Genomic DNA, 25,351 nt, shown 5'->3' on the forward strand with positions numbered 1-25,351 from the left:
AGTGTGGTCCCGGAACCAGCACCAACAGCAGCAGCAACTGGGAGACTTGTTAGAAACGCAGTCTTAGGCCCACCCCACACTCTAGGGATGGGCACAGGAGTGAGTGTGTGTGTGTGTGTGTGTGTGTGTGTGTGTGAGAGAGAGAGAGATTGTGTGTGTGTGTCAAGCTCGGTATTAAATAGGTCAAAGATCAACATCTGGCTTCTAAACCCACTCTCAGGCCTCTCCACCGAGTACCTGTCTCAAACCCAATCTGATCCAACAATACCCAGCCTTAATTCAATGATCTGTGCTACCTGAGATGATGGGAATAATCGTGGTACTATAAATGTTGCAGAACAAAAACGACTGCAGTGGATTTTCTGGGGCTACACCAACTGAAAATGGGCCGGACCGAGATCCGGGAGAGCGTTTTCCTGCGCTAGACACGGCGTTCAGCCTCCGGGTTCCGGGTCTAGCTGAGTCAGGGCGGCGTTCCACCCGAGTGCGGCGTCGGGAACCCGTTCGGTTGCGACCGAACCTTCGGTCAGAGGCCAGCGCTGGAAGCCCAGACCACAGCACCCGGGTTTAAACAGGAGCGGAGGCACCGGGGAGGACCCGGGTGGGGGCCAGCTAGGGCCGGCCAGCTTGGAAGCCGCACCCTCGCGGCCCCAGACGCCGGCAGGGCGGAGCCACGCGGCCGCAGCCCCAGCCGAGAGGCGAGCTAGTGGCTCTGGCGTATGGGGGCCACAACGGGAGCGGCTGCGCCGCCCGGCCAGGTCAGCGTCGTGCGCATGCGCCGACCGGCGCCATTTTGGTGGCCGGGCACGGAGGTGATTCCACACTGAGGCGAGCGCGGCGGCCGAGGTGGTAGTGGCAGTGTTCGTGTGATCGGGTCTGAATCACCCAGGGAGGAGGCGGTGGAGGAAGAGGTGGCGGCGGTGGCGGTGGTCGTAGCGGTGGCGGAGGAGGCGGGTACGAATCAGCTGCGGGCGGAGACATGGCCAACATCGCGGTGCAGCGAATCAAGCGGGAGTTCAAGGAGGTGCTGAAGAGCGAGGAGGTCAGAAATGAACTCCCGGATATCCCCCACCTCTGCCTGGGGCGGGAGGGTCCTCCCAGCTGCGACCCCGATATCCCCGGTAGTCCCTGGGTGGCCCTCCTTGCGGCCGCCCTTCTGCCTGTGAGGACTCAGCAGTGTTCCCCTCCTCCTTCCGCCGCCCTCCCCTCCCCTCCCAGAGCGCTAGGATGGACGGTCTCGCGGGCGGGTGGTCTGGGGTGGAACACGGTTTGGGGAGGTGATGGACAGTGGGGAACTCCTCGGAGGGATGGACGCTCACAAGAGAACCCGAGGCGGTGTCCGCGGCTGGAAATGTGGCTGTGGGGTGGGGAGGGAGCAGGCCGAGCCTGAGAAAACCCGGGAAGTGGGTTGGGGGAAGGGGAAAGGTGGTAACTGGATCCGAAGAGCAGTGCTGCTCGATGGCCCACACTTTGAGGGTATTCGGGGTTATTGCCTGTCAGGTCTTCACTGTTCTTAGGGAAGGAGCGGTGAGTCCTTAGGTATTGATTAAAAAGGAAGGACATTCAGAGTTAGTCCTTCTTAGTTGGGTGTTAGGAGTCAAAGGGAGACATAATAGAATACTGTCTTATTTGGTGGCGGGGTAAGGGAATTTCCACCTGAGTTAGCAAGTTAATTCCGAATGAGATAATTATCTCTTTTCCACTTAACCCCCAAATTCCTAGGCCTCATCTTTATTGACATCTCAATCTTTTGAGTGGGCAAAGGCAAGGTGTTTGGTGTATTAAAGATATGTAAATATTTTTAGTTAGGAAAAAAATAATGGAATGTATGAGCTTATTTCAGAATATTCTTTACAAGTTACAGATCAGAGAGACTGTCCTAAGACAGTGCCTCTGTGACTCGTGTTGTGCCACGAAACTTCATTATGATGTCCCTCATAGTTAACTTGATTCTTACTTTTGAAAAGTAGACCTATTAAAAATGTGAAATTTCACCAGATTAATACGTTGTTTCATCTCCTTATTAAGTGAGATTTATCACGACTTAACAGATTTTCAAAAAAATTGCCTCCCGTTGCTCTTAAGTCCTGCAGAATTTAGATACATTAGTACTACGTTTATTTATGTAAGTTATTCACAATGCTCTAGTAACTTGACTCAAAATTATGCAAGTATTAGTACAGTTTCTCATACCAAGATCAACAAGAATGCCAGGTTGTCTTCCCCACATGAATTAAAAAGGAATACAGAAAATGATTATTTTCAAGATTCACATACCATTATTGAATATATCATTGCTATTTGTGTTTTTCTTTTACGATTAGTACTTTGATAGTGTCGATAATGATTTGTGAAATTCAGCATTCTAAGCATGTGATGAGTATACACGGAGAAAAAGTTATTTAAAATTCAAAAATGACAACAGACTTATTGAAAGTAGTAGTATATAAGTCATGGTCGGTTTTACAGAGCATGTGTATGAACTCTGACCTTTATGTTTGTTCATATGCCAAAACTCTGAATGGAAGGATGACTTTGTATTTTGTGGTACAATGCAGAAATAGAGTCATAAGTGTCTGTACTGATACAATGAAACAGCAGTTTTAACTTACTTAATATGAAAATGTATTCCAGGTTAGTTGACATATATACTCCTAATGAAAGATAGTAGCTAATATTGTTGCCAACAACTGGAAACATTTCTTGTTTAATAAGGTTGTACAAGCCTGAAACTTAATGGACTTTTAATGCTTTATTTTCTGTTACTTACAAGTGGTAAGTTACTGCTCTGGTAATTAATATGGTTTCTTTGCTTTTTATGAGCTGACTTTTCACCGTGGTATTCTTAGTACTTAAGTTGAAGATTACCAGAAATACTTGCATTGCTCTTTAGTAATGCATATTGTTAAAAAAAAACCCTGCTCTTTATATGTAAGGGATGATGAAGCCTTACTTCAGATAAGCATCAAAAGTGTTTCAGAAGAAGAAAACAGGAAATGCAAAAAGACAGGTTTTTTTGGTTGTTTTTGTTGTTTGTTTGTTTTGTTTTGTTTTGAACAGTACCTGTATAAATATGGAAGGAAACTTCTGGGAAAATAAGTTGCAAAGAACATTTAGGAAAGGGTCAAATCATTTAATCTTGGAATAAATATAACCAATAAATAGCTTATTTTCTTTTTTTTTTTTTTTTTTTTTGAGACGGAGTCTCGCTCTGTCGCCCAGGCTGGAGTGCAGTGGCGCAATCTCGGCTCACTGCAAGCTCCACCTCCCAGGTTCACGCCATTCTCCTGCCTCAGCCTCTCCGAGTAGCTGGGACTACAGGCGCCCGCCACCACGCCCGGCTGATTTTTTGTATTTTTAGTAGAGACGGGGTTTCACCATGGTCTCGATCTCCTGACCTCGTGATCCGCCTGCCTCGGCCACCCAAAGTGCTGGGATTACAAGCGTGAGCCACCGCTCCCGGCCATAAATAGCTTATTTTCACCAGTATTTTTTGATATTTTAGTAGCCCCAGTTCTATAAATGTATTGTTATTTTCAACTCATTGAAAACTTGTAGTATAGTCCATGTGTTTCCTTTTTAAGGGTGTAAATACAGTCTTTTGAATGGCTGATCAAATAAATGTTTCATCATGTCACTTTTTTGGTAAATCTGCACTTTACCAAAGTTTATTTCATGTGCTTGTACGCTTGTGTTTACTAAGAACACTGGTTGATTTAAGGACGTTTTGGGGTGGTCTTATAAGTGCCTTTGTAAAGATAGCTGACGCTTAACTGGATTCTGGTTATGAGAGATTATAAGTGGCTGTTCTTAGAGTGTGTTAAAATACAGCCAGCAAGATAAATGTGAAAAAGCAAAGTGCAGAATAGTGTGGAAGAGGCCACCATTTCTGTCAAAAAGAGGGGAATATGTGTATTTGCCTGTATGGGTAAAAGGTTCCATGAGAAATTGGTAAAATTGATTGCTTTCTGTGTAGAGGAATTGCGTGTCTGGGGCATGGGGTATAGATATTTTTTGAATTTAGTGTCATACAAATGTGATTTATTCAAAGGCATCATTTGGCCTCTTTCCCTTAAGACAGTGTTTGGAGGTTTGTCAGATGTTTCTTTTTATTTATTAATATTTATTTTCTTTGTTTTAGATGTTTGTTTTTAAATACGAGTGTGAATTTTAAGTAGTTTTAAATAATATTCCAAAGTTGTTAGGCATGGAATATTGATGTAAAGTACATTTTATAATTAGTTATTTTATGAGTAGGATTGCATAAGTAAATTGTTGATTGTGAGGATATAAACCCATAATCAATGTTTTATTCATAGGTTGTATTATTTACTATTAGTTATTGCTGCTGTTAATAACTAGCTGCCATTTGTAGAATGGCTAGTTGTTCTTAATATCATTTGTTTATACATTATTGCTAATTCTTAAGAACTATTCTTTAGATTTCCTATTTCCTAGTTGAGAAAATAGAGATTTAGAGAAGTTAAATTATTTGTCTGCAATCACAGAGCCTGGGATTTGAATCTAGGTCTGCTTGTGTTCATATTGTACCACGCTGTCATGACTTGCCAAGGATAGGCATGCTTTTAATTAATTTAAAAAATCGAGCCTGGTTTGTATTACTGGTTAAAGGATTTAAACACAGTTTAATTTGCTAGTTTAAACTCATTGAAATAAGTGTTACCTATAACTAACTTTAAGATTTACTTGAATTCCTTTTATTTTTATTTTTTTTCTTTTAAGAAGGACTCTCGCTCTCTCACCCAGGCCGGAGTGCAGTGGTGCGATCTCAGCTCACTACAACCTCTGCCTCCCAGGTTCTAGAGATTCTCCCGCCTTAGCCTCCTGAGTAGCTGGGATTACAGGTGCCCGCCACCATGCCCAGCTAATTTTTGTATTTTTAGTAGAGACAACATTTCACCATGTTGGCCAGGCTGGTCTCGAACTCCTAACTTCAAGTGATCCACCTGCCTCAGCCTCCCAAAGTGCTGGGATTACAGGCGTGAGCCACCACACCCAGCCAGATTTACTTGAATTTCAACATAAAAAATATTTTAAAATTTGAAACTTAATGAAATAAAACACCCTTAAATCAGTGCACTTACTCTTGTTGGTCTTATGCTGTATGGCACCTGTTGGTTTTTCATGTTGTAATTGCACTTTGGTAACATTTTCTTTTCTCCTTTTTTTGAGACAGAGTTTTGCTTTTGTTGCCCAGGCTGCAGTGCAATGGCGCAATCTCGGCTCACCACAACCTCCACCTCCTGGATTCAAGCAATTCTCCTGCCTCAGCCTCCTGAGTAGCTGGGATTATAGGCATGCACCACCATGCTTGGCTAATTTTGTATTTTAAGTAGAGGCGAGGTTTTTCCATGTTGGTCAGGCTGGTCTTGAACTCCCGACCTCAGGTGATCCACCCGCCTCGACTTCCCAAAGTGCTGGGATTACAGGAGTGAGCCACTGCACCTGGCCAACATTTTCTAGTCTCATAGGGCGTGTTTAAATCTATGGCATAAACAAATTGGTTTCATGAAAATTGCTATAGTACATTAAGTTTTTCTTCATCATTTAAATAGATTTTTATGTCTATTTTCCTTTAAAATTTTAGCGTACTTGATCTAGCTTGATCTAGCTTATTCTATAATAGAAGTAGTTGTAAATTTCTAAAAGTAAGCCTTTTGATTTCTGTAGACCATGGGTTTTTTAACCTTGGCACTATTGACATTTTGGGCAGATAGTTCTTTGTTGAGTGGCTCTCCTGTGCATTGTGGGATGTTTAGCAACATCCCTGACCTCTACCAGTATATGCAGGTAGCACCGCAGACCCCCAGCCCATGTCCCCACTATCTCTTCTTGCTGGATGCATCAACTAAAAATGTCCCCAGACTGCCATATGTTGAGAACTATGTAGACAAAACTTTTTTTTTTTATACAGAGTCTTGCTCAGTCACCCAGGCTGGAGTGCAGTGGCACGATCTCAGCCCACTGCAACCTCCACCTCCTGGGCGCAAGCCATTCTCCTGCGTCAGCTTCCCGAGTAGCTTGGATTACAGGCGCCTACTACCATGCCTGGTTAATTTTTTTATTTTTAGTAGAGACGGGGTTTCACCATGTTGGCCAGGCTGGCCTGACAAAACTCTTTAAAAGAGTGTTTATGGGCCAGATGGGGTGGCTTATGCCTGTAATCCAGCATTTTAGGAGGGTGAGGCTCGATTGAGGCCAGGAGTTCAAGACCAGCGTGGGCAGCATAGTGAGACTTTGTTACTACTAACATTTATTTAAAAAATCAGCCAGGTCTGGTGGTATGTGCCTATAGTGGCAGCTACTCAGGAGGCCGAGGCTGGAGGGTGCTTGAGCCCGTGAGGTCAAGACTGCAGTGAATTGTGATCATGTGACCACACTCTAGCCTGGGCAACAGCGAGACCCTGTCTCAAAAATGAAAAAAGAAAATGATTCCTGGCTATTTATTAACTATATAAGAAGAACACAGCCAGGCGCGGTGGCTCATGCCTGTAATCCCAGCACTTTGGGAGGCTGAGGCAGGTGGATCACGAGGTCAGGAGATTGAGACCATCCTGGCCAACATGATGAAACCTCGTCTCTACTAAAAATACAAAAATTAGCTGGGCGTGGTGGCATGGGCCTGTAGTCCCAGCTACTCGGGAGGCTGAGGCAGGAGAATCGCTTGAACCAGGGAGGTGGAGGTTGCAGTGAGCCAAGATCGCGCCACTGCACTCCAGCCTAGGTGACAGAGCGAGACTCCGTCTCAAAAAAAAAAAAGATGGTTTACCCTTGTAGTTCCAGCTACTTGGGAGGCTGAGGCAGGAGAATCGCTTGAACCAGGGAGGTGGAGGTTGCAGTGAGCCGAGATGGCACCACTGCACTCCAGCCTGGCGACAGAGCGAGGCTCCATCTCAAAAAAAAAAAAATAATACTTTGAGACTTAACTGTATCAGATGTGTAAGATAATTTATCTAAAGAATAAATGGACATGGACAGTAAAGACACAAAAAATATATACTGGCTTTGAATGTTTCGTTTTTAAAACTTTTAAGTTTGTGTCCCCTTTTGGTGTTTTTCTTTTAAAATTTCTCCCTTTTGATTTTAATAAAAAGGTAAAATTCTCTACCAAAAATGAATGTAATGAGAATATGAACAGTTGTTTTTAAGACTAGAGGCAGGCATGGTGGCTCACATCTGCAATCGCAGCACTTTGGGAGGCTGAGGCAGGAGAATCGTTTGAGTCTGGGAGGTCGAGGCTGCAATGAGCGGTGATTGTGCCACTGCACTCCGGCCTGGGTGACAGAGCAACACACTGTCTCCAAATAAAGAGTAAAAAAGTGGTTTTTAAAGTTTTTAATTTAATTTTATTTTTTCAAAAGTATTTTTGAAAGTTATGTAAGTTACAGTTTTATGTAATATTTAAATAGTGTTTCTTATGGTTTCTGGAATGGGTTGAGCAAGGAAAGCCTATAGATTGGGTTAAAAAAAAAATCAAAGTCTGTGCAGATAATATGTTTGGGGTGAATTCCTTGTATACACTGTTACAAAGACTTTGAGCTCTGTCCATTGGGCATAGGTTTAGACACATCTGGGCTCCCCTAGCTTCTTCTCTTTTTATTTATTTATTTTTGAGACAGTCTCACTGTCACCAAAACTAGAATGCAGTGGCATGATCACAGTTCACTGCAGCCTCAAACTCCCCAGGTTTAGGTGATCCTCCTACCTCAGCCTTCCAAGTAGCAGGGACTAAAGGCGTCTGCCGCCATGCCCAGCTAATTTTTGTAATTTTTTGTAGAGATGGGGTTTTCACCATGTCGCCCAGGCTGGTCTTGAACTCCTGGGCTCAAGTGATCTTCCCGCCTTGGCCACCTAAAGTGCTGGGATTATAGACGTGAGCCACCATGCTTGGCCCGTCACCCCTTCTTAAAGACTATACACTATTTTTTTTTTTTTTTTTTTTTTGAGATGAAGTCTCCCTCTGTCGCCCAGGCTGGAGTGCAATGCGCCATCTGGGCTCACTGCAACCTCCACCTGCCGGGTTCAAGCAATTCTCCTGTCTCAGCCTCCTGAGTAGCTGGGATTATAGGTGTGTGCCACCATGCATGGCTCATTTTTTTTTTTTTCGTATTTTTAGTAGAGACAGGGTTTCACCATATTGGCCAGGCTGGTCTCGAACTCCTGACCTTGTGATCTGCCGCCTTGGCCTCCCAAAGTGCTGGGATTGCAGGCGTGAGCCACTGCACCTGGGTTTTTTTTTTTTTTTTTTTTTTTTTTTGGAGACAGAGTCTTGCTCTGTCGTCCAGGCTGGAGTATGGTGGCATGATCTCAGCTCACCACAGCCTCTGCCTCCCAGGTTCAAGCGACTCTCATGCCTCAGCCTCCTGAGTAGCTGGTATTATAGGCGCACCCCACCACGCCCAGCTAATGTTTTGTATTGTTAGTAGAGACAGGGTTTTTTTTTTTTTTTTTTTTTTTTTTTTTTTTTTTTTTTTTTTTTTTTTGAGATGGAGTCTGGCTCTGTCGCCCAGGCTGGAGTGCAGTGGCGCGATCTCGGCTCACTGCAAGCTCTGCCTCCCGGGTTCACGCCATTCTCCTGCCTCAGCCTCCCGAGTAGCTGGGACTACAGGCGCCCGCCACCGCGCCCAGCTAATTTTTTGTATTTTTAGTAGAGACGGGGTTTCACCGTGTTAGCCAGGATGGTCTCGATCTCCTGACCTCGTGATCCGCCCGCCTCGGCCTCCCAAAGTGCTGGGATTACAGGCGTGAGCCACCGCGCCCGGCCGAGACAGGGTTTTACCATGTTGGCCAGGCTGGTCTCGAACCCCTGACCTCAAGTGATCCAGCCGCCTCGGCCTCCCAAAGTGCTGGGATTACAGGCGTGAGCCACCGTGCCCAGCCAAGACTATATACTCTTATTTCCCAGTGAATACATTATTGACAGTTATTGAAAATATTGACTATAGCCCCAAAAGGCTTAACTGGTTGGAGATACAGGGCAGACAAAGGATAGATAAAAATGGGAGGGGCAAAGTGTAAATGCTATGGGATTCTGAGGGTATTTGAATGAGGGAGGTTCTTTTTTGTTTTTGTTTTGTTTTGAGTCAGAGTCTCTGTCGCCCAGCCTGGAGTGCAGTGGCTTGATCTTGGCTCACTGCAACCTCCGCCTCCTGGCTTCAAGTGATTCTCAGGCCTCAGCCTCCAGAATGGCTGGAATTACAGGCATGTGCCACCACACCCGGGTAATTTTTTTTGTATTTTTAGTAGAGACTGGATTTCACCATGTTGGCCAGGCTGGTCTCACGCTTCTGACCTCAGGTGATCTGGCTGTCTTGGCCTCCCAAAGTGCTGGGCTTACAGGCGTGAGCCACCTCACCTGGAGTTTTTTGTTTTGTTTTGTTTGAGATGGAATCTCACTCTCTCACCCAGGCTGGAGTGCAGTGACGTGATCTCGGCTCACTGCAGCTTCTGCTTCCCAGGTCAGGCAGTTCTCCTGCTTGACCCAGTAGCTGGGATTACAGGCACGTGCCACCACACCCAGCTAATTTTCCTATTTTTAGTAGAGATGGGGTTTCTAGCCAGGCTGGTCTCGAACTCTGACCTCAGGTGATCCGCCTGCCTTGGCTTCTCAAAGTGCTGGGATTACAGGCGTGAGCCATTGTGCCTGGCCTGTATGAGGGAAGTTCTTGAGCTAGGTGCCTTTTTTTTTTTTTTTTTTTTTTTTTTGAGATGGGGTCTCACTCAGTCACCCAGGGGCACAATCATAACTCACTGCAGCCTTGACCTCCTGGGTTCTAGAAGGCCTTCCACCTCAGCCTCCCAAGTAGCTGGGACTACAGGTGTGTGCCACCACACCCGGCTAATTTTTATTTTTTGTAGAGATGGGGGTCTCACTATGTTGCCCAGGCTGGTCTTGAACTCCTGGCTTCAGGCAGTCCTCCTGCCTCAGGCTCCCAAAGTGCTGGGATTATAGGCATGAGCCATCTCACCCAGCCTTCTTGAGCTGAGTTCTAGAGGAAAGTTAAGACTGACCTCAAATTTCAGGAGACAGTCCCAAAGGAATTCTGGTAATATTGCAATTCTTTTTTTTTTTTTTTTTTTTTTTCTGAGACAGGGTTTTGCTCTTGTTGCCCAGGCTGGAGTGCAATGGCACAATCTCAGCTCATTGCAACCTCTGTCGCCCAGGTTCAAGCGATTCTCCTGCCTCAGTCTCCCAAGTAGCTGGGATTACAGGCATGCACCACCACCCTCAGCTAATTTTGTATTTTCAGTAGAGACCGGGTTTCTCCATGGTGGTCGGTCAGGCTGGTCTCGAACTCCCGAACTCAGGTGATCTGCCAGCCTTGGCCTCCTGAAGTGCTGGGATTGCAGGTGTGAGCCACCATGTCTGGCCGAGATTCTTAAGTAAATGAACTTTTCTCTAGGCACATGAATTGGAACTATGGAACAAAGAGATTATTTATACAATTATTCAAGAAACACATTTACATATTTAGAACAGAAAGGTTGCACAGCTCTTATATACTCAAACATATTTGTAGAGTTAGATCATGTTCTTAACTTTCTTCATGGTTACCTTTTGGGGAGGAAAACCACCCTTTTTCATATTAAGTAAAACGTGTACGTAATAAAGTGTGACTGGCATCCAAATCAAGAAACAGACCCTTCCCAGTACCACAGGAATCCGCCTACCTTTCTAGTTACTTTCCTGACTTCTAATAACAGATTGTTTTGACTATGTTTGAGTAAAAGAATAGATGTGAGTATATATTACGTATTTTAAGTTTGAAAGTTTTCAAAAGATGCTTTTCAAAATCTTTGTTAAGAAAAACATAGTGTCTTAGAAAATGTGCTAAAATGTATTGAATTTCAGAGCTGAAATAGATCTAGGCCAAACTCTTCATCTATAAAATCAGGAAACTGAGGCCCAAGGAGGTTGTTTCTCAGAGAAACAGAGCTGGTTAATGGTGAATCCAGGCTTTTTGCATACCAGTTTATTTATTTTTTATTTTTTTATTTTTTTTTTGAGACGGAGTCTCGCTCTGTCACCCAGGCACCCAGGCTGGAGTGCAGTGGCGCGATCTCAGCTCACTGCAAGCTCCGCCTCCCGGGGGTCACGCCATTCTCCTGCCTCAGCCTCTCCGAGTAGCTGGGACTACAGGCGTCCGCCACCACGCCCGGCTAATTTTTTGTATTTTTAGTAGAGACGGGGTTTCACCGTGGTCTCGATCTCCTGACCTCGTGATCCGCCCGCCTCGGCCTCCCAAAGTGCTGGGATTACAAGTGTGAGCCACCGCGCCCGGCCTTGCATACCAGTTTAGTCATAATAAGTAGTTGGTTTGTGGGAATATCCTTTTCATAAATGATAGTATAAAAGCTGACTGCTAATACAACTTTACAGAAGAGGATAACAATGCAGTATTATTTGTGTCTTTTTTTTTTTTCCTCTTAGTATGAGAACTTAAACTTGCCAAGGAGGTAGAGATTTTTAATTCCTGAAGCATAATTTAGTTAAGTTAGCTTAGTAATTAAGAGCATGGGCTTTAGAATTAGATTTGCTTTGAGTCCTGGCTTTTCTTCTTAAAACCTGAAGTACTGGCTCTGTATCTCGATTTTTTTAATCTGTAAAAATGTGGGAAGATTAGGAGAGTCCTTACAGTGCTTAGAACAACCTTGGGACATAATTAAACATTCAGTAAGCAGATAGCTGTTAGATGTCAGAATTAGCTATGTTTTCATATTCTGTTGTGCTTACTGTTCTTGGATTATAAAGGTATTGTTCAATGGTTTAGTGATTATTGGATGTAAATATGCCTTAAGAAAAGCTCAAGATGAGGGCTATGGTACTTCTAATAGTGTGTCTTTGTTACCTGTGTGCCAATAATCCATGGGGCTGGTGGCCAAGTAGTCCACCCTTATCTGCAGTTTGATTTTCTGCAGTTTCAGTTACCCGCTGTCAACCATCGTCCAAAAATAAGTGAGTATAGTACAATAAGGTATTTTGAGAGAGCACATTCACGTAACTTTCATTACAGTATATTGTTATAATTACTCCATTGTTAATCTCTTGTGTTTAATTTATAAATTAAACTTTATCATATGTATGTACATATAGGAAAAAACATATAGGGTCGGTACTATCTGTTGTTTCAAGCATCCGCTAGGGATCTTGGAACGTGTCCCCTGTGGATAAGAGGGGATATATTAATACAAAGGAATATACGTGGGCTCTGTTCTCCAGATGTGATTTATTTAATCTTTCTTTAGGAGACGGTTGTAAATTGTTCAGAGTTTGTGTTAAAATGTTACCTTCCTGAATGAAAAAGTTTATTTGGGAAACTCTCAAATGATATAGAGATAATGGGATTATTTTGGATTTCTTGACATGGCTCTGGTTTCCTGAAACTAGACCAAAGAATCTAGATTCTAATCCTATGGTATATAATCTTGGATCCCTTTGCAAATCCCTTCTTCAGTGGGCTTTGGGAGCCAGAAAATAGGTGGTCTCATTCGTCTGACATCCATTTTATTCTCTTACGTAAATCTGCAAAGGTGGGAGAACTTTATTTCATTGAACATGCTTTTTAAAAAAATTTTTATTTTTTTAAGGCTAGTCAAACGAAGCAGTGGAAATGGAAAAGGGAAAAAGTCTGTAACTGGTTATGATCAATGAATTGTAAACACCACTGCAAAACCCTTTTTTCCTTTCTCTTCCCTTTAGTTCTTTGCTTTTACTCCAAACTTAGAATAACTGCCTAAAGTTGAATGCCTACTGTCTGCTTGCTTGATTGATTGATTTTAAGACACAAGGTCTTGCTCTGTTGCCCAGGCTGGAGTGCAGTGGCAGCAGAGCAAGACCTTACAGCTCACTGTAACCTTGAACTCCTGGGCTCAAGTGATCCTCCTGCCTCAGACTTCCTAGTAGCCACCACACCTGGCTAAATTTTCTTATTTAAAATTTTTTGTGGAGTTGAGGGCCTCACTATATTGCGCAAGCTGGTGTCAGACTCCTGGGCTCAAGCAGTCCTCCTGCCTCAGCCTCCCAAAGTCCTGGGATTACAGGCATGAGCTACTGCACCCTGCCTATCTGACATTTTTTATATATGGCAGCTTTATGGGATTGATAGTATTCTTGTTTCACAGATCCAACAGTTGCAGCTGTGAAGAAATTAAGTAACTTTCTCAGTTTCAGTAACTTGGTGGTGAAACAAAGATTTGAAACCAGGACTGTGTGTCCAAAATATTGGTGGTTATGGTGGAAAGAGTTATACTCATATCTGCTGCTTGCTCCCTACATTTTTGAAGATTTTTTTAAAACTATGAAATACTTTATACTTAGAAGTTTTAAAAGTAATACATGAACATCTTTATATCTGTGGTCCATATTCAACAGATTGTAATCTTCTCATACTGTGGGCTAAATTGCCTCTACCCAAATACTGTAAAACATAGAGGTAAAGCTCACTGGATAACTTTTTTCTTATTCCATTTTTTCTTTCTTTCTAGGGGTATCTGCTATGTGAAGTTAGTGTATATCCTTCCCCTTCATATTTTTGTTTTACTGTTAAACATAATATCTCCTGAATTTAAAAATAAAATACTTTTTTGCTTTTTTAAAAGTTTTTTTAAAAAACAATTTTTATAGATGATTGTAATGTATGTCTCTTGGAAACTTTTTTCTCTTAGCTTTTTTTTTTTTTTTTGAGATGGAGTCTCACTCTGTTGCCCAGGCTGGAGTGCAGTGGCACAATCTCGGCTCACTGCAAGCTCTGCCTCCCGGGTTCATGCCATTCTCCTGCCTCAGCCTCCCGGGTAGCTAGGACTACAGGCGCCCGCCACCACGCCGGCTAATTTTTTGCATTTTTAGTAGAGACGGGGTCTCACTGTGTTAGCCAGGATGGTCTCAATCTGCTGACCTCGTAATCCGCCCGCCTCGGCCTCGGCCTCCCAAAGTGCTGGGATTACAAGCGTGAGCCACCGTGCTCGGCAGCATTATTTTTTAAAGATCTGTGATAGTGCATGTTGTGCTAGTTCTTTAATATAGACTATATTGTATTCCATGTCAGTTTTTAAAGTTTATTTTCCTATTGATGGCATTTAATTCCAACTTTTAGATAAAAGGATGTACTGGACATTTTTATAATTTTTCGGGGGACATGTAAGAGTTTTTCTAGGAAGTAGATTTGTAAGATCTGAGCATATTTTCAGCTTCTGCCTGACTGGACATCACTTCATTGTTCTCCAGATGATTGAATCAATTTACATTTCCACTAAAAGAGTTCTGGCCAGGAGAGGTGGCTTACTCCTGTAATCCCAGCACTTTAGGAGGCAAAGGTGGGCAGATCACCTGAGGTCAGGAGTTCCAGACCTGCCTGACCACCATGGAGAAACCCCGCCTCTACTGAAAATACAAAAAATTAGCTGGGCGTGGTGGCGCATGCCTGTAATCCCAGCTACTTGGGAGACTGAGGTGAGAGAATTGCTTAAACTGGGGAGGCAGAGGTTGCAGTGAGCCGAGATTGTGCCATTGCATTCCATCCTGGGCAAGAGAGGGAGACCCTGTCCCCAAAAAAAAATAGTCACTATTTTTTGTAAGACTATCTCAGGAAAAAAAAGAAGGGGAAAAAAAAACGTAGTTGCTAGAACCCCCCCTTTTTTTTTTTTTGGAGATGGAGTCTGTGTTGCTCAGGCTGGAGTGCAATAGCACTGACTACATTTTTTTTTTTTTTTTGAGACTGAGTCTCGCTCTGTCGCTCAGGCTGGAGTGCAGTGGCAAGATCTCAGCCCACTGCAATCTCTGCCTCCTGGGTTCATGTCATTCTCCTGCCTCAGCCTCCCAAGTAGCTGGGACCACAGGCACCCGCCACCACACCTGGCCAATTTTTTGTTTTGTTTTGTTTTTTTAGTAGAGACAGGGTTTCTCCGTGTTTTTTTTTTTTTTTTTTTTTTTAAAGATGGACTCTCACTTTATCGCCCAGGCTGGAGTGCAGTGGCGCGATCTTGGCTCATTGCAACCTCCATCTCCTGCGTTCAAGCAATTCTCCTGCCTCAGCCTCCTGAGATTACAGACGCATGCCACAGCTGGGATTACAGACACATGCCACCACGCCCAGCTAATTTTTGTATTTTTAGTACAGACAGGGTTTCACCACGTTGGTCAGCCTGGTCTTGAACTCCTGACCTTGTGATCCGCCCACCTCGGCCTCTCAAAGTGCTGGGATTACAGGCGTGAGCCACTGCACCCAGCCTACATTTTTAAGACTTAGATTTTTGTCACTATGATGGATATGAAATGGTGGTTTATTCTCATTTTTACTTCCCTAGTCAGTAGAGATATTAAGCATATTTTGTGTTTATTGGCCATTAGGCTTTTGTAAATTTAGTGTTTACATTATTATTTTTTTTTTTAAATGAGACAGAGTCTCGCTTTGTCGCCCAGACTGAAGTGCAGTGGCGCGATCTTGGCTCGCTGCAACCTCTGCCTCCTGGGTTCAAGCGATTGTCCTGCCTCAGCCTGCCAAGTAGCTGGGATTACAGGCATGCCCTGCTAAGCCTGGCTAATTTCGTATTTTTAGTAGAGACGGGTTTTGCCATACTGGTCACACTGGTCTCGAACTCCCGACCTCAGGTGATCCGCCTGCCTCGTCTTCCCAAAGTGAGCCACCATGCCCGGCCATGTTTACATTCTTTAACTGCTTTTTTAAAAATTGGGTGTTTTGGCCTGGGCAACAAGAGTGAAATTTCATCTCAAAAAAAAAAAGAAAATTAGGTGGTTTGTAGTTTTCTCCTTCTTCTGTAGAAATTTTTTTTTTTTTTTTTTTTTTTGAGACAGTTCTTGCTCTGGAGTAAGGCTGGAGTCTTGCTCTGGAGTCATGGTTTCACTTTGTTAGCCAGGCTGGTCTCTTCCTGACCTCAGGCAATCTGCCCATCTCGGCCTCCGAAAGTGCTGGGATTACAAGCGTGAGCCACTGCGCCCGGCCAGATTTGTAGGAATTCTTTATATTATTTATATGATATTGTCTATCTTACATTATGTGGCTTGATTTTTAATTTTGGCTTATCTTTTTTATACTTTTTTTTTAAGTTGTAGTAAAATACACATAACATAAAATTTATCATCCTAACCATTTTAAATGTTCAGTGGCATTAAGGACATTGTGTAGCTATTACCACCATCCATCTCCAGAACTTTTCATCTTGCAAAACTGAAACTCTGTACCCAATATTACTAACTCCCTATCCCCCTACCACCCAGCTTCTGGCAGTCACCATTCTACTTTGTATTTCAATCTGTGTGACTGCTCTATCGTTCATTATTTGTCCCTTTAAAAAAAAAAAAAAAAAAACTCTGAGTATATTTTCTTCATTTTTATTTAAAACCAAAACTCTGGAAGTTAAAAATAACATCCTTGCCCATGAGCAGCTTTTTTTTTTTTTTTTTTTTTTTTTTTTTTTAAGACAGAGTCTTGCTCTATTATTGCTCAGACTAGAGTGCAGTGGTGCAATCATGGCTCACTGCTGCAACCTCAACCTCCTGGGCTCAAGTGATCTTCCCACCTCATCCTTCCAAGTAGCTGGGACTACAGGTACGCCACCATGCCTGACTAATTTTTGTATTTTTTGTAGAGATGAGGTCTCACACTACTTTTTGTAGAGACGAGGTCTCAGCCTAGGCTGATGTCGAACTCCAGTGATCCTCCCACCTCTGCTTCCCAAAGTTGTGGGATTATAGGCATGAGCCACCGTAGCCATGAAACCCCTGTGCTTCTTACAGACACCAGAAAAAGTTTCAGCCTTGTTTTCAACATTGTTCTGCTGTGCTTTGTCCAAATGAACCTTTATGAGCTGCCTGCTATCCAGTTTCTCTCGCCCACAATTTCACTTGGGAAGACCAAGTCCTCAAGGGTTATGTCATGCACGGCTGTCAGAATAGCGCTCCTGGGACACTTCTGCTTATTTTTTGTACAGCTTTTCGAGTTGGCTTATGCAGAATTATCCTCTGAGCACATTATTTGTCCTTTTGTGACTGGTTTATTTCACTTAACTGTCCTCCTTGTCTTTGAGAAGTTTAATTTTTTTTTTTTTTTTAAGACTGAGTCTTGCTCTGTTGCCAGGCCAGAATGCAGTGGCATGATCTCGGCTCACTGCAACCTCCGACTCCCTGGTTCGAGTGATTCTTCTGCCTCAGCCTCCCGAGTAGCTGGGATTACAGGCATGCACCACTACCCCCAGCTAATTTTTTTTTTGTATTTTTAGTAGAGACGGGGTTTCACCATGTTGGCCAGGATGGTCTCGATCTCCTGACCTCGTGATGTGCCCACCTTGGCCTCCCTGAGTGCTGGGATTACAGGCGTAAGCCACTGCGCTTGGCCCAGAAGTTTAATTTTTAAGAGACAGGTCTCACACGCTTATCCAGGATGGAGTGCAATGGTGCGATGATGGCTGTCTGTAGCCCGGAACTCCTGGGCTTAAGTGATTCTCCCATGCCTCAGCCCAGCCTCCTGAGTAGCTGGGACTACAGGCACGAGCCACCACTCTTGGCTAATTTTTAAAAAAATTTTTGTAGAGATGGGAATCTCCCTATGTTACCCAGGCTGATCTTGAACTCTTGGGTTCAAGGGATCCTCCCAACCCAGCCTCCCAAAGTGCTGAGATTATAGGTGTCGGCCACCATGCCCGTTTACTTTTTTGTATTTTTAGTAGAGATGGGGTTTTTCATGATGTTGGCCAGGCTGGTCTCCGACTCCTGATCTCAAGTGATCACCCGCCTCAGCCTTCCAAAGTGCTGGGATTACAGGTGTCACCCACCGTGCCTGGCCCGGTTTAATTTTAAAGTAGTCAAATTTTTTCTGGCATATTTTACTTATTGTCCTCCTTTTTGTCTTACAGAAGTTTAATTTTAAGGTAGTCAGATTTTATCTTTTCTTACATGGTGTGTTTTTTGCATTTTAAGAAGTCTTCTCCTACTTTTATATTAATAAAGGCATTCTCGGACCCAGGTCACTGGTTGGCCTGACCTCCTGCTCTGGAGGCACTGTGCCGGAGGACCCCCCGTTTTTTTTTTTTTTTTTTTAAAGACATTCTTCTATATTTGGTTCTTAAAAGTTAATTCATTTTCTTAACTTCTGTACTCAGGTTTCTCTCTCTACCATGTCATACTGAAACTGCTCCTTCAGGCAGTACCTTCCCAATTACAGAACACAGAGTGAGTTCTCGTGATCATCCATTTTGTACATGTTCCTTCAGCATTTCCATTTCCATCTTAGAACTCTCCTCCTTTGGTTGCTCTGATACTGCTCCTTTCTGATTTTCCTTTAAACTCTGTTACGATCCTTTATAAAATATTGTTACTGATTTATCTTTCATCCTCCATTTGTCTCTGGAATGTTTGTTTTCTCTTTTTTATTCCTTTTGTTAATACCATAGGTCAGGTTTTTATATCTCAGGATGGACTGTTTATTTATTTATTTGAAACGTGGTATCTATCTATCTGTCTATCGTCTGTCTGTCTATCTGTCTATCTCCCCGGCTGGGGTGCCATGTTGTGATCACAGCTCACGCTGCAGTCTTTTTTTTTTTTTTTGAGACGGAGTCTTGCTCTGTCGCCCAGGCTGGAGTGCAGTGGCGCGATCTCGGCTCACTGCAAGCTCCGCCTCCTGGGTTCACACCATTCTCCTGCCTCAGCCTCTCCGAGTAGCTGGGACTACAGGCGCCCGCCACCACGCCCGGCTAGTTTTTTGTATTTTTAGTAGAAACAGGGTTTCACTGTGGTCTCGATCTCCTGACCTTGTGATCCGCCCGCCTGGGCCTCCCAAAGTGCTGGGATTACAATCGTGAGCCACCGCGCCCGGCCTCCACGCTGCAGTCTTAACCTGTTGGGCTTAAGTGATCCTCCCACCATAGCCTCCCAAGTAGCTGGCAGTACAGGCATTTGCCACCATGCCTGGCTGATTTTTTTTACTTTTTGTGGAGACAGGGTTTTGCCATGTTGCCCAGGCTGGTCTGAAACTCCTAGGCTCAAGTGATCCATGCACCTTAGCCACCCAGAGTGCTGGGATTACAGGCATGAGCCACTCCGCCCAGCCCAGATGGACTATTTGTATTAAACGTTTCCTGGCAATTTGCAGTAGTTTAAGCCTGTAATCCCAGCATTTTGGATGGCTGAGGCAGGAGGATTGCTTGAGCCCAGGAGTTTGAGACCGATCTGGGCAACATAGTGAGACCCCGTTTCTCCAGAATATTTAAAAAATGAGGCCAGACACGGTGGCTCACGCCTGTAATCCTAGCACTTTGGGAGGCCAAGGCGAGTAGACTGCCTGAGCTCAGGAATTCAAGATCAGCCTGCGCAACATGGTGAAACCCTGTCTCTACTAAAATACAAAAAATTAGTAGGGCATAGCGGCGTGCACCTGTAATCCCAGCTACTTGGGAAGCTGAGACAGGAGAATCACTTGAACCCAGGAGGCGGAGGTTGCTGTGAGCCAAGATCGTGCCACTGCACTCCAGCCTGGGCAGCAGGGTGAGACCCCATGTCAAAAAAAAAGCCTGGGGTGGGTGGTGCGCATCAGTAGTCCTAAACTACTCTGGATGCTGAGGTGGGAGGATCCCTTAAGCCTGGGAGATCGAGGCTGCAGTGAATCTTGACTTTGCCACTGCACTTCACAGAGCCAAGACCCTGTCTTTAAAGAATAAAATAGAATACAAGTTTGCTTATATACACTTATTTTTCTGCCTTCAGTCTCTCCCAGGTTTTCTTTTCTTTTTTTTTTTTTTAAGATGGACTCTCGCTTTATCGCCCAGCTGGAGTGCAGTGGTGCGATCTCGGCTCATTGCACCCTCCATCTCCCGTGTTCAAGCAATTCTGCCTCAGCCTCCTGAGTAGCTGGGATTACAGATGCATGCTGCCACGCCCAGCTAATTTTTGTATTTTTAGTACAGACAGGGTTTCACCACGTTGGTCAGGCTGGTCTTGAACTCCTGACCTTGTGATCCACCCACCTCAGCCTCCCAAAGTGCTGGGATTACAGGCATGAGCCACTGCACCCAGCCTCTCCCAGCTTTTCTAGTCAACCCTAATGGTGCGATGCCACTGGATTTAATTTTAAAAATACGATCTTACATCATTCTCTGTTAGGTTCTCTACTGCCTGTGGGGATAAGTCAAAACCTTTATACAATTGTTCTTGTGTCCGGAATTGGTGGGTTCTTGGTCTCACTGACTTCAAGAATGAAGCCGCAGACCCTCACGGTGTTACAGTTCTTAAAGGCGGTGTGTCTGGAGTTTGTTCCTTCTGATGTTCGGATGTGTTCGGAGTTTCTTCCTTCTGGTGGGTTCGTGGTCTCGCTAGCTCAGGAGTGAAGCTGCAGACCTTCGCGGTGTTACAGCTCTTAAGGCGGCGCGTCTGGAGTTGTTCGTTCCTCCCGGTGGGTTCATGGTCTCGCTGGCTTCAGGAGTGTAGCTGCAGACCTTCGCGGTGAGTGTTACAGCTCATAACGGCAGTGTGGACCCAAAGAGTGAGCAGTAGCAAGAGTTATTGCAAAGAGTGAAAGAACAAAGCTTCCACAGTGTGGAAGGGGACCCGAGTGGGTTGCCACTGCTGACTCAGGCAGCCTGCTTTTATTCTCTTACCTGGCCTCACCCACATCCTGCTGATTGGTCCATTTTAGAGAGAGCTGATTGGTCTGTTTTACAGAGAGCTGATGGGTCCGTTTTGACAGGGTGCTGATTGGTGCGTTTACAATCCCTGAGCTAGACACAAAAGTTCTCCACCTCCCCACCAGATTAGCTAGGTACAGAGTGCTGATTGGTGCATTTACAAACGTTGAGCTAGATACAGAGTGCCGATTGGTGCATTCACAATCCCTTAGCTAGACATAAAGGTTCTCCAAGTCCTCACTAGACTCAGGAGCCCAGCTGGTCTCACCCAGTGGATCTGGCACGAGGGCCACAGGTGGAGCTGCCCGCCAGTCCTGCGCTCTGCACCCGCACTCCTCAGCTCTTGGGCGGTCGATGGGACCGGGTGCCATGGAGCAGGGGGCAGCGCTCCTGAAGGAGGCTCAGGCCACACAGGAGCCCGCGGGTGCGGGCGGGACTCAGGCATGGTGGGCTACAGGTCCCGAACTCTGCCCCGCAGGCCTGCGGGGAGGCAGCTAAGGTCCAGCGAGAATTTGAGCACAGCGCTGGTGGGCCAGCACTGCTGGGGGACCTGGTGCACCCTCCGCAGCTGCTGGGCTGGGTGCTAAGCCCCTCACCGCCTGGGGCCAGCAGGGCCAGCTGGCTGCTTGGAGTGCTGGGCCCCCCAAGCCCACGCCCACCCGGAACTCTAGTTGGCCCGCAAGCGACGTGTGCAGCCCCGGTTCCCACCCGTGCCTCTCCCTCCACACCTTTCCACAGGCTGAGGGAGCCGGCTCCAGCCTTGGCCATCCCAGGAAGGGGCTCCCACAGCGTAGCAGCAGGCTGAAGGAGGGCTCCTCAAGCGCGGCCAGAATGGGCGCTGAGGCCGAGGAGGCACCGAGAGCGAGCGAGGGCTGCGAGAGCTGCCAGCACACTGTCTCCTCTCATTCTGACCTGCCTTTCCTGACCTGTTTCCTGTTAAGTCACAGATACACACTTGGATTCCTACACATACCTCAGACTTTCAGTCTCCCTCAAACCTTCAATACAAAATTGCTTGCTATTTAGTTGTTTCATCTGTCAGGAGTAAGCCCTTGTCTTTTTTCTTTACCTTTTGGAACCTACTTATCCTAAAATACCACCTTGGTAAGCCTTTCTTGAAGCCAAAGTTTCCTTTTGTTTTTAATTGTCAGACTTCATGAGAGCAGTTATCTTATTATTGATAATTGTACATATGTCCTTCTACTCCTGATAGATGAAGCTCCTTGAGGACTCATAATTCATTTTTTTCTCTTTAGCACCTTGTAGGGTTCCTAGAATGTAGAAGGTTTAGTAGTTTAAAGCACACCAAAAAAGTCTTTGATAGGTATCTAATTTTGAGGAGCTGCTGCTAAAAGTGCTCTTAGGACATAGGTTTAGGGCAGGCTTTCGTTACTTTTAGCAAATGTGTGATTATGGATTTTTCTAGTGAGGACCAGCTAATCTATGTACTCTTTTCTCTCAATTAACTATGGGTGTCTTGCTTTTAGGCTTCTTCGTTTCAAGTGAAGCATCTTACATGGTTTTGTCATACCCAATTGTGGGTTGTCCGATGCTATTGCTTTTCAGCGAACTGATAATAAAACATATTATGCTTTTTCTTAAATCACTGTAGTGACTTAGTTTTTGTTGTATAGAATATAGCACAGTTTTTGCCTCTTGTCTATTAGACATTCAGTTATTTCCAGTTTCTTGATGGTGCACATGTGTGAGAATTTTGAGTGTATATCTCTGAAAGTGATACATACTGAGTGGTCATTGAGTGTTGGATGAAATTTTAGATGTTTATATTGTTAGGTGCTTTCTTTCCATCGGCCCGTAGGAACTGTGAATGTGAGTCATTGAGAGCAGAGTTCTTTCTCACTGATCTTCCATTCCCCATTGCTTAGCACATTGCCTGCTAAGCAGGAGACACTTGTTTTCCTGAATGAGTTTAAGGATATTCCTAAGCTCTAGGGAGCTCATCCCCAACCATTGTGAAAGTTTCATAGTTTCATCCTGCTTCTGGGACCAGGAAGAGTTGAATATGTTGATAAAGGTGGCCTCCAGGTAAAGTTGGATTTCTGTTGCATGTAAGTGTTAATAATGTAGTCAGGTCTTGAATTAGGATGATGGAATGTCCAAGCCCAAAACTGGGAAACAAGATAGTGGGAAGAGGGAATCTTTTTTTTTTTTTTTTTTTTGTAGTTTTCCCCTTTGAAGATCTCACTGGGCATCTATTTAGTATATATGATATCATCTGTGGTTCAATTCTTTAGTGTAACTTTACATTTTTTATTTATTCACATATTTACTGAATGCTACCTATGTTAATAAAATGGACATGATCCTTGCTGTTATGGAATAAATTATGGCTCAGTAAGGCAGTGAGAAATTGAACAGCCAATAAGTGTGTTTGTTGACTTTAAGGGGACCTATGGAAGAGTTTCTTGGGAATAACCGTTAACTGATACTTACAGGATAAATTAGAGTGACCATGATCAACTCTCTATACGTATAGATAGTTAAATAATCATTATACAATGAATAATGGAAAACCATTTTACTGTTTTTTTCCTATGTATATATGTTTGTATTTATTAGAGACTAGGTCTCAGTTTGTTGCCCAGGCTGGAGTGCAGTGGTATGATCATAGCTCACTGTAACCCTGAACTCCAGGGCTCAAGTGATTCTCCTGCCTCAGCCTTCCGAGTAGCTAGTACTACAGGTAGACACCACTGTGCCCTGTTAATTATTTTTAAATTATTTGTAGAGACTGAGTTTTGCCATGTTACCCAGGCTGGTCTTGAACTCCTGGCCTCAAGTGATTTTCCTGCATTGGCTTCCTAAAGTGCTGAGATTACAGGCCTGAGCCCCTGCCTGGCCAACTTCCATTTTTGTTTTTTTCTTTTCCTGATGGACTGTCCTACGACTGTTTTTATTTTTTTAACCAAAACTGCGTCATAACCTCTTATTGGTTTAAGGGTGGCTAGGAAATCTTTAGCTGAGTACAGTACTCCTCAATTAAAATGAGAGTTTCTTTAGTAGGGAAGAAGGAAAAAAGGAAGTTGATTAGACAATAGCCAGTAGAGGGTAGAGGGGCAAGAATGAACTCAGGATCATTTAGGAAACCTTTTTAGGTAGCTTAGGCAAGAGATTATTGTAGTGTGGGGCTAGAGTTGAATAGGGAGCTGAAGAGAAGTTATAAGTATTTGGGAGACCCTCTGTCACCCAGGCTGGAGTGCAGTGGCTCAATCATAGCTCACTGCAGCCTCAAACTCCTGGTCTTAAGTGATCTTCCTACCTCAGCCTCCTGAGTAGCTGGGACTACAGGCACGTGCTACCACGCCCTGCTAATTTTCATATTTTTTTTGTAGAGATGGGGTTTACCATATTGCCTAGGCTGGTCTTGAACTCCTGGGCTCAAGCAATCTACCTGCCTCGGCCTCCCACAGTGCTGGGATTATAGGCATGAGTCACCACACCCAGCCAACTTTTAACTTTTTATCAATAAAATTTTGAAAAGTCTAAAGGACAGTACACTTGTATCCCCACTAGCTAAGGTCATGTTGCTCTCATGAATATAATTCACTACCAAAAACTTGAGCATGCATTTCTTAAAAATACTATTCTTTTGGTTGGGCATGGTGGCTTACTCTGGTAATCCTTGCACTTTAGGAGGCTGAGGCAGGAGGGTAAGTTGAGCCCAGGAGTTTGAGACTAGTCTGGGCAACATGACAAAAGCCCGTCTCGACAAAAAATAGAAAAAAATAGTTGGGTGTGGTGGCATGTGGCTGTGGTCCCAGCTACTTGGGCAGCCGAGGTGGGAGGATTGCTTGAGCCCAGTAGGTTCAGTGCCATGATCATGGCTCACTGCAGCCTCTGCAATCCAGCCTGGGTGACAGAGTAAGACCCTGTCTCCAAAAAAAACCCCAAACTTTTATTTTTCAGTTAACTTAAAAAAAAGTCTTATCTATGTAAAGTTCACAGATTGTATATAATTGTATTCTTGGGTCTTTTAAAATTTATGATTGTTAACCCCTCCACATACCTTTCTTTTTTTCTCATCTCATTAATACTGAAAATCCTGATGTATGTGATTCCTAGTTTAGGTGTAAAGGTTTGATTGGCTTCAGGTTAAACATTTTGGTAAGAAGACCCCAATTGATGTTGTGTACTTCATATTGAATCATATTAGTACATTTGTAAAATCAGATTGTCTTACTGTTAGTGATGCTTGGTCACTTGTTTAATCATTTGATAAAGGTGGGATCCACAAGATTTCTTTGTAAAGGTACATTTTACGCTCTTTGCAATTAGCAAGTAAATGATGGATTAATTCTTTGGCATCCTGGAAATAATCTTATTCCCAACATCCTTTTACCAGGTGCACTCACACACACACACCCACTCTAACTCATGCTGGTACAGTTTAACCATGCCAGTTAATCTAACATGTTTATCTTTGGAATTTGGGAAGAAATCTGAGTACCCGGAGAAAACCCACGAGGACATGGGGAGAACATGCAAGCTCCACATAAGACAGCAGCCCGTGTGGGATTTTTTTTTTTCCTCATAAATGTTATAAGGAAATGATGTTATCCAAGGACATACTGTATTCTCTCTCTCTCTCTCTCTTTTTTTTTTGGAGGTGGAGTCTCCCTCTGTCACCCAAGCTGGAGTGCAGTGGCATGATCTCGGCTCACTGCAACCTCCACCT

The 25,351-nt window shown here is 44.1% G+C and overlaps 1 protein-coding gene across 6 annotated transcripts in view; it reads left to right on the forward strand.

Annotated features, from left to right (window-relative positions):
* The first annotated feature begins 236 nt into the window (after positions 1–236).
* Positions 237–25,351, forward strand: part of UBE2K (ubiquitin conjugating enzyme E2 K) — an 88,607-nt gene continuing 63,492 nt past the window's right edge. For 2 of the 6 annotated variants that reach the window (XM_055246468.2, XM_055246471.2), the window contains exon 1: positions 726–1,042. In XM_055246468.2, the coding sequence (XP_055102443.1) occupies positions 980–1,042 (63 nt within the window). In that variant the 5' untranslated portion in view covers positions 726–979. Of the gene's footprint in view, positions 1,043–25,351 lie in introns of all 6 variants that reach the window. The other 4 variants (XM_055246467.2, XM_055246470.2, XM_063619855.1 and 1 more) reach the window with 4 other exon arrangements.

Source organism: Symphalangus syndactylus, chromosome 16 (assembly GCF_028878055.3).
Source record: "Symphalangus syndactylus isolate Jambi chromosome 16, NHGRI_mSymSyn1-v2.1_pri, whole genome shotgun sequence".
Classification (NCBI taxonomy): Eukaryota; Metazoa; Chordata; class Mammalia; order Primates; family Hylobatidae; genus Symphalangus; species Symphalangus syndactylus.